The sequence below is a fragment of the Oncorhynchus masou genome, chromosome 13 (assembly GCF_036934945.1).
Source record: "Oncorhynchus masou masou isolate Uvic2021 chromosome 13, UVic_Omas_1.1, whole genome shotgun sequence".
NCBI classification, from domain to species: domain Eukaryota; kingdom Metazoa; phylum Chordata; class Actinopteri; order Salmoniformes; family Salmonidae; genus Oncorhynchus; species Oncorhynchus masou.
This window is the reverse complement of record NC_088224.1, coordinates 85594538-85611261: the sequence shown is the minus strand read 5'-3', so window position 1 is coordinate 85611261 and position 16724 is coordinate 85594538. Positions and strand designations below refer to the sequence as shown.

Genomic DNA, 16724 nt, shown 5'->3' with positions numbered 1-16724 from the left:
GGTAAAACACACACACACACACCAGACATGTACGAGAGGTAAAACACACACACACACATCCCAGACATGTACGAGAGGTAAAACACACACACACACACACCAGACATGTACGAGAGGTACAACACACACACACCAGACATGCACGAGAGGTACACACACCCCAGACATGTACGAGAGGTAAAACACACACACACCCCAGACATGTACGTGAGGTAAAACACACACACACCCCAGACATGTACGAGAGGTAAAATGCACACACACACCAGACATGTACGAGAGGTACAACGCACACACACCCCAGACATGTACGAGAGGTAAAACACACACACACCCCAGACATCTACGAGAGGTAAAACGCACACACACCCCAGACATGTACGAGAGGTGAAATGCACACACACACCAGACATGTACGAGAGGTACAACACACACACCAGGCATGTACGAGAGGTACAACACACACACACACCAGACATGTACGAGAGGTAAAACACACACACACCCCAGACATGTACGAGAGGTAAAACACACACACACATCCCAGACATGTACGAGAGGTAAAACGCACACACACACCAGACATGTACGAGAGGTACAACACACACCCCAGCCATGTACGAGAGGTAAAACACACACATCAGACATGTTTGAGAGGTAACCCAAACACATGCACCCCACTCATACTTTCTATGCACCAAGCAAACACACACGAGGTATGGACACCTACCAACCAGACACACACACACCAGTAAGACCTACCTAGTAGAAAGAGGTAAGTACACACATTATGACCAGGCGTTATAAACTGTATTATTCACGCTGTTCTTCTCCCCTCTGTCAATGTAGATTGTGTGAGAAAGAGACTGTGCTTGTCCTGTTGTCTTTTCCTTCTATACACTCTAATATGCCCTCCTCCCCTTCCCTGTCCCCCCCAGTAAGAACAGATTATCCAGCAGCATGAATCCCGTCTACAGTCCTGTTCAGCCTGGAGCTCCGTACGGTAACCCCAAGAACATGGCCTACACAGGTGAGACACACACATACATTACCTTGCTCCCATACACCAATCAACACCCTCTAATCAAACCGGCGTGATTGTGCTAGCTAACGGTGGACAGAAATGGCAGGAGGAAACAGATCTGTCTGGTGTAAGATGTGCCATGCTGGATCCTTACTAGGAATGTTGCAAACGCACAATTTTGCTTAACGTTTAAACTGCCATTTATTATGGTCTTTCTGTTAATTAAAACGATAAGAATAATGTTCCTAATGCGTATGTATGACCACTAGGGCCTTATGGTTAGGTTTAGGGCTAACCCTTAGGCTAACCAATAGGGCTAACCCTTAGGCTAACCCATAGGGCTAACCCATAGGGCTAACCCTTAGGCTAACCTATAGGGCTAACCCTTAGGGCTAACCCTTAGGCTAACCCTAACCCAAGGACGTTCTATCTACCCTGGCCGTATACCCTTGAGAGTGCGTAGGCTACGACTTGTTTGTTTGTCTATACGGTAGCTTTTCAAATGCCGACACGAAACCTCTGAAGATTGTTTTGTGCCACTGAACGGTTATTTTACTCTGTGCCACTGAACGGTTATTTTACTCTGTGCCACTGAATGGTTATTTTACTCTGTGCCACTGAATGGTTATTTTACTCTGTGCCACTGAATGGTTATTTTATTCTGTGCCACTGAATGGTTATTTTATTCTGTGCCACTGAATGGTTATTTTACTCTGTGCCACTGAATGGTTATTTTACTCTGTGCCACTGAATGGTTATTTTACTCTGTGCCACTGAATGGTTATTTTATTCTGTGCCACTGAATGGTTATTTTACTCTGTGCCACTGAATGGTTATTTTACTCTGTGCCACTGAATGGTTATTTTACTCTGTGCCACTGAACGGTTATTTTACTCTGTGCCACTGAATGGTTATTTTATTCTGTGCCACTGAATGGTTATTTTATTCTGTGCCACTGAATGGTTATTTTACTCTGTGCCACTGAATGGTTATTTTACTCTGTGCCACTGAATGGTTATTTTACTCTGTGCCACTGAATGGTTATTTCGCTTGTCTGTAAAGGAATGCCAGTTCCTGTACTCTGACCACTGTCTCCTAAAAAAAGTCCTTTTAAAGTTTGTTAAATACCGTGATTTACCAAGACATGTAGCAGAACGAAAACACATCTTCCGGTAGGGTGCGAATCCTAATATTCAGTATTTTTGGAATGGAGGAGACTGATTAGTTGCCGTACCTCCATGAATGCGAACCTGGCATCTTTCATAGAGAGCTAGCATGGGCCGGAGGCTTTACCTCACAATGTAATGTTGTATTTTGCCATTTATTGGCTTGTAATGTCTCGCAACTTCAGTAAAGCAAAACCTATCATTACTGAATAGGCAAGGGTATTCTATACGCAACAGACTGAACACACTGGCATTGTTAACGTTTAAACTCCTAATCCCTACGCTGACAACAGGCGTTCAGGAAGTGACCCGTTCTGATCTATCAGTCTCCTCTACATCAGTCTCCTCTACATCAGTCTCTTCTACATCAGTCTCTTCTACATCAGTCTCTTCTACATCAGTCTCTTCTACATCAGTCTCTTCTACATCAGTCTCTTCTACATCAGTCTCTTCTACAACCGTCTCTTCTACAACCGTCTCCTCTACAACCGTCTCCTCTACAACCGTCTCCTCTACATCAGTCTCTTCTACATCAGTCTCCTCTACAACCGTCTCCTCTACAACCGTCTCCTCTACAACCGTCTCCTCTACAACCGTCTCCTCTACATCCGTCTCCTCTACATCAGTCTCCTCTACATCAGTCTCCTCTACATCAGTCTCCTCTACATCAGTCTCCTCTACAACCGTCTCCTCTACATCAGTCTCCTCTACATCAGTCTCCTCTAGAACTGTCTCTTCTACAACTGTCTCCTCTACAACCGTCTCCTCTACAATCATAGTATGACAGCCATTCATTATAACAGGGATGTTATGACTAGAGGTTGACCGATTATGATTTTTCACCGCCGATACCGATTATTGGAGGACCAAAAAATGCAGATACCGATTAATTGGACGATTTAAAAAAAAAAAAAAAAAGATATATATAATTTTTACATTTGATTTGTAATAATGACAATTATAACAATACTGAATGAACACTTATTTTAACTTAATATGATACACCAATAAAATCAATTTAGCCACAAATAAATAATAAAACATGTTCAATTTGGTTTAAATAATGCAAAAACAAAGTGTTTATTTATGTGTGTGTGTGTGTGTGTGTGTGTGTGTGTGTGTGTGTGTGTGTGTGTGTGTGTGTGTGTGTGTGTGTGTGTGTGTGTGTGTGTGTGTGTGTGTGTGTGTGTGTGTGTGATATATACAGTGAGGGGAAAAAGTATTTGATCCCCTGCTGATGTACGTTTGCCCACTGACAAAGAAATGATCAGTCTATAATTTTAATGGTAGGTTTATTTGAACAGTGAGAGACAGCATAACATAAAAAAAATCCAGAAAAACGCACGTCAAAAATGTTATAAATTGATTTGCATTTTAATGAGGGAAATAAGTATTTGACCCCCTCTCAATCAGAAACATTTCTGGCTCCCAGGTGTCTTATATACAGGTAACAAGCTGAGATTAGGAGCACACTCTTAAAGGGAGTGCTCCTAATCTCAGGTTGTTACCTGTATAAAAGACTCCTGTCCACAGAAGCAATCAATCAATCAGATTCCAAACTCTCCACCATGGCCAAGACCAAAGAGCTCTCCAAGGATGTTAGGGACAAGATTATAGATCTACTCAAGGCTAAAATGGGCTACAAGACCATCGCCAAGCAGCTTGGTGAGAAGGTGACAACAGTTGGTGCGATTATTCGCAAATGGAAGAAACACAAAAGAACTGTCAATCTCCCTCGGCCTGGGGCTCCATGCAAGGTCTCATCTCGTGGAGTTGCAATGATCATGAGAACGGTGAGGAATCAGCCCAGAACTACACGGGAGGATCTTGTCAATGATCTCAAGGCAGAAAACAATTGGTAACACACTATGCCGTGAAGGACTGAAATCCTGCAGCGCCCGCAAGGTCCCCCTGCTCAAGAAAGCACATATACATGCCCGTCTGAAGTTTGCCAATGAATGTTTCAGAGGACAACTGGGTGAAAGTGTTGTGGTCAGATGAGACCAAAATGGAGCTCTTTGGCATCAACTCAACTCGCCGTGTTTGGAGGAGGAGGAATGCTGCCTATGACCCCAAGAACACCATCCCCACCGTCAAACATGGAGGTGGAAACATTGTGCTTTGGGGCTGTTTTTCTGCTAAGGGGACAGGACAACTTCACCGCATCAAAGGGACAATGGACGGGGCCATGTACCGTCAAATCTTGGGTGAGAACCTCCTTCCCTCAGCCAGGGCATTGAACATGGGTCATGGATGGGTACTCCAGCATGACAATGACCCAAAACACACGGCCAAGGCAACAAAGGAGTGGCTCAAGAAGAAGCACATTAAGGTCCTGGAGTGGCCTAACCCGTCTCCAGACCTTAATCCCATAGAACATCTGTGGAGGAAGCTGAAGGTTTGAGTTGCCAAACGCCAGCCTCAACCTTAATGACTTGGAGAAGATCTGCAAAGAGGAGTGGGACAAAATCCCTCCTGTGGTGTGTGCAAACCTGCTGGCCAATTACAAGAAAAGTCTGACCTCTGTGATTGGGTTTTGCCACCAAGTACTAAGTCATGTTTTGCAGAGGGGTCAAATACTTATTTCCCTTATTAAAATGCAAATCAATTTATAACATTTTACATGCGTTTTTCTGGATTTTTTTGTTGTTATTCTGTCTCTCACTGTTCAAATAAACCTACCATTAAAATTATAGACTGATCATTTCTTTGTCAGTTGGCAAATGTACAAAATCAGCAGGGGATCAAATACTTTTTTCCCTCACTGTGTGTGTATATATATATATATATATATATATATATACAGTGCCTTGCGAAAGTATTCGGCCCCCTTGAACTTTGTGACCTTTTGCCACATTTCAGGCTTCAAACATAAAGATATAAAACTGTATTTTTTTGTGAAGAATCAACAACAAGTGGGACACAATCATGAAGTGGAATGACATTTATTGGATATTTCAAACTTTTTTAACAAATCAAAAACTGAAAAATTGGGAGTGCAAAATTATTCAGCCCCCTTAAGTTAATACTTTGTAGCGCCACCTTTTGCTGCGATTACAGCTGTAAGTCGCTTGGGGTATGTCTATCAGTTTTGCACATCGAGAGACTGAAATTTTTTCCCATTCCTCCTTGCAAAACAGCTCGAGCTCAGTGAGGTTGGATGGAGAGCATTTGTGAACAGCAGTTTTCAGTTCTTTCCACAGATTCTCGATTGGATTCAGGTTTGGACTTTGACTTGGCCATTCTAACACCTGGATATGTTTATTTTTGAACCATTCCATTGTAGATTTTGCTTTATGTTTTGGATCATTGTCTTGTTGGAAGACAAATCTCCGTCCCAGTCTCAGGTCTTTTGCAGACTCCATCAGGTTTTCTTCCAGAATGGTCCTGTATTTGGCTCCATCCATCGTCCCATCAATTTTAACCATCTTCCCTGTCCCTGCTGAAGAAAAGCAGGCCCAAACCATGATTCTGCCACCACCATGTTTGACAGTGGGGATGGTGTGTTCAGGGTGATGTGCTGTGTTGCTTTTACGCCAAACATAACGTTTTATATTGGGGCGGCAGCGTAGCCTAGTGGTTAGAGCATTGGACTAGTAACTGGAAGGTTGTGAGTTCAAACCCCTGAGCTGACAAGGTAGAAATCTGTTGTTCTGCCCCCGAACAGGCAGTTAACCCACTGTTCCCAGGCCGTCATTGAAAATAAGAATGTGTTCTTAACTGACTTGCCTGGTTAAATAAAGGTAAAAAAAAAATTGTTGCCAAAAAGTTCAATTTTGGTTTCATCTGACCAGAGCACCTTCTTCCACATGTTTGGTGTGTCTCCCAGGTGGCTTGTGGCAAACTTTAAACAACACTTTTTATGGATATCTTTAAGAAATGGCTTTCTTCTTGCCTCTCTTCCATAAAGGCCAGATTTGTGCAATATACGACTGATTGTTGTCCTATGGACAGAGTCTCCCACCTCAGCTGTAGATCTCTGCAGTTCATCCAGAGTGATCATGGGCCTCTTGGCTGCATCTCTGATCAGTCTTCTCCTTGTATGAGCTGAAAGTTTAGAGGGACGGCCAGGTCTTGGTAGATTTGCAGTGGTCTGATACTCCTTCCATTTCAATATTATCGCTTGCACAGTGCTCCTTGGGATGTTTAAAGCTTGGGAAATCTTTTTGTATCCAAATCCGGCTTTAAACTTCTTCACAACAGTATCTCGGACCTGCCTGGTGTATTCCTTGATCTTCATGATGCTCTCTGCGCTTTTAACGGACCTCTGAGACTATCACAGTGCAGGTGCATTTATACGGAGACTTGATTACGCACAGGTGGATTGTATTTACCATCATTAGTCATTTAGGTCAACATTGGATCATTCAGAGATCCTCACTGAACTTCTGGAGAGAGTTTGCTGCACTGAAAGTAAAGGGGCTGAATAATTTTGCACGGCCAATTTTTCAGTTTTTGAATTGTTAAAAAAGTTTGAAATATCCAATAAATGTCGTTCCACTTCATGATTGTGTCCCACTTGTTGTTGATTCTAAACAAAAAAATACAGTTTTATATCTTTATGTTTGAAGCCTGAAATGTGGCAAAAGGTCGCAAAGTTCAAGGGGGCCGAATACTTTTGCAAGGCACTGTATATACAGACAGACAGACAGACAGACAGACAGACAGACAGACGGTACCCGTCAAAAGTTTGGACGGACACACTTACTCATTCCAGGGTTTTTCTTTATTTTTACTATTTTCTTCATTGTAGAATAATAGTGAAGACATCAAAACTATGAAATAACACATATTATGTATTAACCCAAAAAGTTATAAACAAATCAAAATATATTTTATATTCTTCAAAGTAGTAATCTGGAAAATTTCAAGAACTTTAAAAGTTTCTTCCAGTGCAGTCGCAAAAACCATCAAGCGCTATGATGAAACTGGCTCTCATGAGGACCGCCACAGGAAAGGAAGACCCAGAGTTACCTCTGCTGCAGAGGATCAGTTCATTTAGTTACCAGCCTCAGAAATTGCAGCCCAAATAAATGCTCCAGAGTTCAAGTAACAGACACATCTCAACATCAACTGTTCAGAGGAGACTGCATGAATCAAATCAAATTTGATTTGTCACATGCGCCGAATACAACAGGTGGAACCAGGAAGAAGGCTGGAACCAGGAAGAAACCTAGAGAGGAACCAGGCTATGAGGGGTTGCCAGTCCTCTTCCAGCTGTGCCGGGTGGAGATTATAGCAGAACATGGCCAAGATATTCAAATGTTCATAGATGACCAGCAGGGTCAAATAATAATAATCACAGTGGTTGTTGAGGGTGCAACAGGTCAGCCCCTCAGGAGTAAATGTCAGTTGGCCTTTCATAGCCGATCATTGAGAGTATCTCTACTGCTCCTGCTGTCTTTAGAGAGTTGAAAACAGCAGGTCTGGGACAGGTAGCACGTCCGGTGAACAGGTCAGGTTTCCATGGCCACAGGCAGAACAATTGAAACTGAGACTGTTGTGTCATTGGCAAACTAAATGATGGTTTGGAGTCATGCCTGGCCCTGCAGTCATGAGTGAACAGGGAGTACAAGAGGGGACTGAGCATGCACCCCTGAGGGGCCCCCGTGTTGAGGATCAGCATGGCGGATGTGTTGTTATCTACCCTTACCACCTGGGCGGCGGCCCGTCAGGAAGTCCAGGATCCAGTTGCAGAGGGAGATGTTTAGTCCCAGGGTCCTTAGACCTCATGGTCGAATTGCTGCAAAGAAACCACTACTAAAGGATACCAATAAGAAGAACAGACTTGCTTGGTCCACGAAACATGAGCAGCGTACATTAGACCTGTGGAAAACTGTCCTTTGGTCTGACGAGTCCAAATGTGAGATTTTTGGTTCCAACCGCTGTGTCTTTGTGAGACACAGAGTAGGTGAGCAAAAAAAAAATGTATTTATTTATTTGTCATATACAAATGGTTAGCAGATGTTAATGCGAGCGTAGCGAAATGCTTGTGCATCTAGTTCCGACAATGCAGTAATAACCAACAAGTAATCTAACTAACAATTCCAAAACTACTGTCTTATACACACAAGTGTAAGGGGATAAAGAATATGTACATAAAGATATATGAATGAGTGATGGTACAGAGCAGCATAGGCAAGATACAGTAGATGGTATCGAGTACAGTATATACATATGAGATGAGTATGTAAACAAAGTGGCATAGTTAAAGTGGCTAGTGATACATGTATTACATAAAGATGCAGTAGATGATATAGAGTACAGTATATACGTATACATATGAGATGAATAATGTAGGGTATGTAAACATTATATTAGGTAGCATTGTTTAAAGTGGCTAGTGATATATTTTACATAATTTCCCTTCAATTCCCATTATTAAAGTGGCTGGAGTTGAGTCAGTGTGTTGGCAGCAGCCACTCAATGTTAGTGGTGGCTGTTTAACAGTCTGATGGCCTTGAGATAGAAGCTGTTTTTCAGGCCCTCGGTCCCAGCTTTGATGCACCTGTACTGACCTCGCCTTCTGGATGATAGCGGGGTGAACAGGCAGTGGCTCGGGGGTTGTTGTCCTTGATGATCTTTATGGCCTTCCTGTAACATCGGGTGGTGTAGGTGTCCTGGAGGGCAGGTAGTTTGCCCCCGGTGATGCGTTGTGCAGACCTCACTACCCTCTGGAGAGCCTTACGGTTGTGGGCGGAGCAGTTGCCGTACCAGGCGGTGATACAGCCCGCCAGGATGCTCTCGATTGTGCATCTGTAGAAGTTTGTGAGTGCTTTTGGTGACAAGCCGAATTTCGTCAGCCTCTTGAGGTTGTAGAGGCGCTGCTGCGCCTTCTTCACGATGCTGTCTGTGTGGGTGGACCAATTCAGTTTGTCCGTGATGTGAATGCCGAGGAACTTAAAGCTTACTACCCTCTCCACTACTGTTCCATCGATGTGGATAGGGGGGTGTTCCCTCTGCTGTTTCCTGAAGTCCACAATCATCACCTTAGTTTTGTTGACGTTGAGTGTGCGGTTATTTTCCTGACACCACACTCCGAGGGCCCTCACCTCCTCCCTGTAGGCCGTCTCGTCGTTGTTGGTAATCAAGCCTACCACTGTTGTGTCGTCTGCAAACTTGATGATTGAGTTGGAGGCGTGTGTGGCCACGCAGTCGTGGGTGAACAGGGAGTACAGGAGAGGGCTCAGAACGCACCCTTGTGGGGCCCCAGTGTTGAGGATCAGTGGGGTGGAGATGTTGTTGCCTACCCTCACCACCTGGGGGAGGCCCGTCAGGAAGTCCAGTACCCAGTTGCACAGGGCGGGGTCGAGACCCAGGGTCTCGAGCTTGATGACGAGCTTGGAGGGTACTATGTGTTAAATGCCGAGCTGTATTCGATGAACAGCATTCTCACATAGGTATTCCTCTTGTCCAGATGGGTTAGGGCAGTGTGCAGTGTGGTTGAGATTGCATCGTCTGTGGACCTATTTGGGCGGTAAGCAAATTGAAGTGGGTCTAGGGTGTCAGGTAGGGTGGAGGTGATATGGTCCTTGACTAGTCTCTCAAAGCACTTCATGATGACGGAAGTGAGTGCTACGGGGCGGTGGTCGTTTAGCTCAGTTACCTTAGCTTTCTTGGGAACAGGAACAATGGTGGCCCTCTTGAAGCATGTGGGAACACTAGACTGGGATAGGGATTGATTGAATATGTCCATAACCACACCAGCCAGCTGATCTGCTCATGCTCTGAGGGCGCGGCTGGGGATGCCGTCTGGGCCTGCAGCCTTGCGAGGGTTAACACGTTTAAATGTTTTACTCACCTCGGCTGCAGTGAAGGAGAGTCTACATGTTTTCGTTGCAGGCCGTGTCAGTGGCACTGTATTGTCCTCAAAGCGGGCAAAAAAGTTATTTAGTCTGCCTTTGAGCAAGACATCCTGGTCCGTGACGGGGCTGGTTTTCTTTTTGTAATCCGTGATTGACTGTAGACCCTGCCACATACCTCTTGTGTCTGAGCCATTGAATTCAGATTCTACTTTGTCTCTATACTGATGCTTAGCTTGTTTGATTGCCTTGCGGAGGGAATAGCTACACTGTTTGTATTCGGTCATGTTTCCTGTCACCTTGCCCTGATTAAAAGCAGTGGTTCGCACTTTCAGTTTCACGCGAATGCTGCCATCAATCCACGGTTTCTGGTTTGGGAATGTGTTGATCGTTGCTATGGGAACAACATCTTCAACGCACGTTCTAATGAACTCGCACACCGAATCAGCGTATTCGTCAATGTTGTTGTCTGACGCAATACGAAACATATCCCAGTCCACGTGATGGAAGCAGTCTTGGAGTGTGGAATCAGATTGGTCGGACCAGCGTTGGACAGACCTCAGCATGGGAGCTTCTTGTTTTAGTTTCTGTCTGTAGGCAGGGATCAACAAAATGGAGTCGTGATCAGCTTTTCCGAAAGGAGGGCGGGGCAGGGCCTTATATGCGTCGCGGAAGTTAGAATAGCAATGATCCAAGGTTTTGCCAGCCCTGGTTGCGCAATCAATATGCTGATACAATTTAGGGAGTCTTGTTTTCAGATTAGCCTTGTTAAAATCCCCAGCTACAATTAATGCAGCCTCAGGATGTATGGATTCCAGTTTGCAAAGAGTCAAATAAAGTTTGTTCAGAGCCATCGATGTGTCTGCTTGGGGGGAAATATATACGGCTGTGATTATAATCGAAGAGAATTCCCTTGGTGGTTAATGCGGTCGACATTTGATTGTGAGGAATTCTAAATCAGGTGAACAGAAGGATTTGAGTTCCTGTATGTTTTTGTGATCACGCCACGTCTCGTTAGCCATAAGGCATATGCCCCCGCCCCTCTTCTTACCAGAAAGATGTTTGTTTCTGTCGGCGCGATGCGTGGAGAAACCAGCTGGCTGCACCGACTCCGATAGCGTCTCTCCTGTGAGCCATGTTTCCGTGAAGCAAAGAACGTTACATTCTCTGATGTCCCTCTGGAATGCCACCCTTGCTCGGATTTCATCAACCTTGTTGTCAAGAGACTGGACATTGGCGAGAAGTATACTAGGGAGTGGTGCACGATGTGCCCGTCTACGTAGTCTGACCAGAAGACCGCCTCGTTTCCCTCTTTTACAAAGTCGTTTTTTTGGGTCGCCGGCTGGGATCCATTCCGTTGTCCTGGGTGAAAGGCAGAACACAGGATCCGCTTCGCGAAAGTCATATTCTTGGTCGTACTGATGGTGAGTTGACGCTGCTCTTATATTCAATAGTTCTTCTCGACTGTATGTAATGAAACCTAAGATGACCTGGGGTACTAATGTAAGAAATAACACGTAAAAAAAACAAAAAACTGCATAGTTTCCTAGGAACGCGAAGCGAGGCGGCCATCTCTGTCGGCGCCGGATGTAGACTAGGGTGATTTCCGTAAGTGTGGTTCCCACTGTGAAGCATGGAGGAAGAGTTGTCCGTGATTTAATTAGATTCCAGGCATATATATCAGCATTCTGCAGCAATACGCCATACCATCTGGTTTGCACTTAGTGGGACTATAATTTGTTTTTCAACACGACAATGACCCAACACACTTCCAGGCTGTGTAAGTGCTATTTGACTGAGAAGGAGAGTGATGGAGTGCTGCATCAGATGACCTGGCCTCCACAATCACCTGACCTCAAACCAATTCAGATGGTTTGGGATGAGTTGGACTCCATTTTTTTGGTTACTACATGATTCCATATGTGTTATTTCATAGTTTTGATGTCTTCACTATTATTCTACAATGTCGGAAATAGTCAAAGTTAAGAAAAACCCTTGTGTGTCCAAACTTTTGACTTATACTGTACACTACCATTCAAAAGTTTGGGGTCACTTAGAAATGTCCTTGTTTTTGAAAGAAAAGCAAAAAATGTGTCTATTAATATAACAACAAATTGATAAGAAATACAGCGTAGACATTGTTAATGTTGTTAATGACTATTGTAGCTGGAAACGGCTGATTTTGAGTGGAATATCTACATGGGAGTACAGAGGCCCATTATCAGCAACCATCACTCCTGTGTTCCAATGGCACGTTGTGTTGGCTAATCCAAGTTTATCATTTTAAAAGGCTATTTGATCATTAGAAAACCCTTTTGCAAATATGTTAGCACAGCTGAAAAGTGTTGTGCTTATTAAAGAAGAAATAAAACTGGCCTTTAGACTAGTTGAGTATCTGGAGCATCAGCATTTGTGGGTTCGATTAAGGCTCAAAATGGCCAGAAACAAATATCTTTCTTCTGAAACTCGTCAGTCTATTCTTGTTCTGAGAGATTAAGGCTATTCCATGCGAGAAATTGCCAAGAAACTAAAGATCTTGTATAATGCTGTGTACCACTCCTTTCACAGAACAGCGCAAACAGGCTCTAACCAGAATAGAATGAGTCTGAGAAACAGATGCCTCACAAGTCCTCAACTGGCAGCTTAATTAAAATAGTACCCGCAAAACACCAGTCTCAACGTCAACAGTTGCTGGCCTTCTTGGCAGAGTTCCTCTGTCCAGTGTCTGTGTTCATTTGCCCATCTTAATCTTTTCTTTTTATTGGCCAGTCTGAGATATGGCTTTTGCTTTGCAACTCTGCCTAGAAGGCCAGCATCCCAGAGTCGCCTCTTCACTGTTGACGTTGAGACTGGTGTTTTGCATTAAGATTACGATTTCCCTTCACTGGAACTAAGAGGCCTAAACCATGAAAAACATCCCCATACCATTATTCCTCCTCCATCAAACTTCACAGTTGACACTAGGCATTGGGGCAGATAGCGTTCTCCTGGCATCCGCCAAACCCAGGCGTGATTCATCACTCCAGAGAATGCGTTTCCACTGCTCCAGAGTCCAATGGTCCCGTTTTGTAGGCTTGTGTGTCCTACCACTTCGCGGCTGAGCCGTTGTTGCTCCTAGACGTTTCCACTTCACAATAGCTGCACTTACAGTTGACCGGGGCAGCTCTAGCAGGGCAGAAATGTGACGAACTGACTTGTTGGAAAGGTGGCATCCTATGATGGTGCCATGTTGAAAGCCACTGAGCTCTTCAGTAAGGCAATTCTACTGCCAATGTTTGTCTGTGGAGATTGCATGTGCTTGATTTAACACACCTGTCAGCAACAGGTGGCTGAAATAACCAAATCCACTCATTTGAAGGGGTGTCCACCTACCTTTGTGTCTATATAGTGTACATACTATATATCCTCTTTCTCCTGTTCTTCTGTATCTACTTCCTTCATTTACACTCTTATTCATCGTTCCCTCTCCTTCCTCCTCTCATTTCTCACCCTCCTCCGACACAGTGTCTCGTTAGTGGTTAGAGTGGGGGGTTGTAATGTCTGCTAATTGGTGAAACAATTAGCTGTCTCCGCTTAGGTGTTTCACACAACCAGACAACTGGGACCAGACAGTGTGTTAACCATATGTGTTTGTGTGTGTAATGAAGAGTTAGAACCGACACTATTCAACCTGTTGTAGACTGCTGAACAAAACATCAGGACACTATCTGCATGTGTTTATGCACTTTGCAGTGTGTTCTTTGTGATACAGACTAATCTGGTGGCGTGAAAAACGCACACCTGCGAAGTAGAACACTCGAGAAATTAAAGGAGAGCCACACACTCTAGGAGCTCAGATGCAATAGTTGAATAACCTAATATCCAATGTTTTGACAGACAAGCTGTCTTCATCAGGGTATAATACCCAGATGGAGACAGTTGGATATTAGGTTATTCAATTATTGCGTCTGAGCTCCTAGTGTGTGTGGCTTTTCTTTTCTTTGTGACACAGGCACTATGTTCTGTCTACACACACACACACACACACACACACAGAGAGACACACACAGAGACCGACACAGGTGTTAACTCAGCATGAGAGCTCTCCACCTCCTGCTGTGTTTTAGAGCCATATGACAGGCCTTATATACACACACACCCCTCCCTACAGGTCATAGCTGTGTGTCCAAGGTTAAGGGGTTTCTTTGTATGCATCTATTCCTATGTCAACATTTACAATTGTACATTCACCCCAGAGTGTGTTAAATGCCAGTGTCTGTGTGTTGCGTTCATCCGAGTGTGTGTTATTGAGACAGACAATGTGTAATGATCACCATCTGTGCACATCCTGCTCAGTAACTACCCACTCTACCTACTGGTGTCTCTCTCGCTCTCTCAAGGCGTCAGCATACATAGGTTGGGTTTGCTCCTAGCAGAACTCGGCTAGGCGAAGTGAACATCTGTGCTCTCATACTCCCTTAAAATATGTTCCCCTGAAAAACAAGAAGAAAAGGGTACTAATACTGTGTGTCCCTCCTTGAGACACCGTACCAACAATATAACCAGGAGCACTTCCTCAAAATAGTCAGATTCACTTTAAGATAAATCAAGAAATATGTCATTAATTGTTGATGGTTTTTGCTGGGTAGGTCTTCATCGCAAAATTGTACATCTCAGATGTTTGGTGCCGTATTTTTCAAGTGTAAAAATGTGTTTTCTCTCGTTGAATGACAACAAATACTTAATTGAAGAATCCCTACTGGTGACCAATCATCGACGAAAGGGCGTGGACTTCCGGAACAAACAGCCGGGGAAAAAACTTGTCGGAGACCAAAACAAACAAAAATGGTCAAACTATATGTACAAACTGTTTCAGATGGGAAGCATGCGGGCACCTTAAGACTCTCTCTTGTCCTGTGTCTGTAGGCTACCCAGGAGGTTACCCTACTGCTGCTCCCACCTACACCCCTAACCTCTACCAAACGGGTAGTCCAGGGTACCCACCAGGTAGGAACAAACACACACACCCAACCTCTACCAATCAGTCCAGGGTACCCACCGGGTAGGAACACACACACACCCCCAACCTCTACCAATCAGCCCAGGGTACCCACCAGGTAGGAACACACACACACACCCAACCTCTACCAAACGGGTAGTCCAGGGTACCCACCAGGTAGGAACACACCTACACACCTAACCTCTACCAAACGGGTAGTCCAGGGTACCCACCAGGTAGGAACACACACACACACCTAACCTCTACCAAACGGGTAGTCCAGGGTACCCACCAGGTAGGAACACACACACACACCTAACCTCTACCAAACGGGTAGTCCAGGGTACCCACCAGGTAGGAACACACCTACACACCTAACCTCTACCAAACGGGTAGTCCAGGGTACCCACCAGGTAGGAACACACATACACACACCCAACCTCTACCAAACTGGTAGTCCAGGGTACCCACCAGGTAGGAACACACACACACACCTAACCTCTACCAAACGGGTAGTCCAGGGTACCCACCAGGTAGGAACACACACACACCCAACCTCTACCAAACGGGTAGTCCAGGGTACCCACCAGGTAGGAACACACACACACACCCAACCTCTACCAAACGGGTAGTCCAGGGTACCCACCGGGTAGGAACACACACACACCCCCAACCTCTACCAATCAGTCCAGGGTACCCACCAGGTAGGAACACACACACACACACACACCAACCTCTACCAAACGGGTAGTCCAGGGTACCCACCAGGTAGGAACACACACACACACCCAACCTCTACCAAACAGGTAGTCTAGGGTACCCACCGGGTAGGAACACACACACACACACCCAACCTCTACCAAACGGGTAGTCCAGGGTACCCACCAGGTAGGAACACACACCCAACCTCTACCAAACAGGTAGTCCAGGGTACCCACCGGGTAGGAACACACACACACACCCAACCTCTACCAATCAGTCTAGGGTACCCACCGGGTAAGAACACACACACCGGGTAAGAACACACACACACCCAACCTCTTGGAGGTAGTTGCTACTGTAGCTGTCAGCTAACTCTTGGAGGTGGTTACTACTGTAGCTGTCAGCTAGTACTAGGAGGTAGTTACTACTGTAGCTGTCAGCTAGTACTAGGAGGTAGTTACTACTGTAGCTGTCAGCTAACTCTAGGAGGTAGTTACTACTGTAGCTGTCAACTAGTACTAGGAGGTAGTTACTACTGTAGCTGTCAGCTAACTCTAGGAGGTAGTTACTACTGTAGCTGTCAGCTAGTACTAGGAGGTAGTTACTACTGTAGCTGTCAGCTAACTCTAGGAGGTAGTTACTACTGTAGCTGTCAGCTAACTCTAGGAGGTAGTTACTACTGTAGCTGTCAGCTAGTACTAGGAGGTAGTTACTACTGTAGCTGTCAGCTAACTCTAGGAGGTAGTTACTACTGTAGCTGTCAGCTAACTCTAGGAGGTAGTTACTACTGTAGCTGTCATCTAGTACTAGGAGGTAGTTACTACTGTAGCTGTCATCTAGTACTAGGAGGTAGTTACTACTGTAGCTGTCAGCTAACTCTAGGAGGTAGTTACTACTGTAGCTGTCAGCTAGTACTAGGAGGTAGTTACTACTGTAGCTGTCATCTAGTACTAGGAGGTAGTTACTACTGTAGCTGTCAGCTAACTCTAGGAGGTAGTTACTACTGTAGCTGTCAGCTAACTCTAGGAGGTAGTTACTACTGTAGCTGTCAG

General features: G+C 44.8%; 1 protein-coding gene across 3 annotated transcripts in view; it reads left to right on the top strand.

Annotated features, from left to right (window-relative positions):
* Positions 1 to 16724, top strand: part of LOC135553170 (protein FAM168A-like) — a 60104-nt gene that overhangs the window by 25732 nt on the left and 17648 nt on the right. For all 3 annotated transcript variants that reach the window (XM_064985334.1, XM_064985333.1, XM_064985332.1), the window contains 2 exons: positions 939 to 1030; positions 14898 to 14978. In XM_064985334.1, coding sequence (XP_064841406.1) covers positions 961 to 1030; positions 14898 to 14978 — 151 coding nt within the window. In that variant the 5' untranslated portion in view covers positions 939 to 960. The remainder of the gene's footprint in view (positions 1 to 938; positions 1031 to 14897; positions 14979 to 16724) is intronic.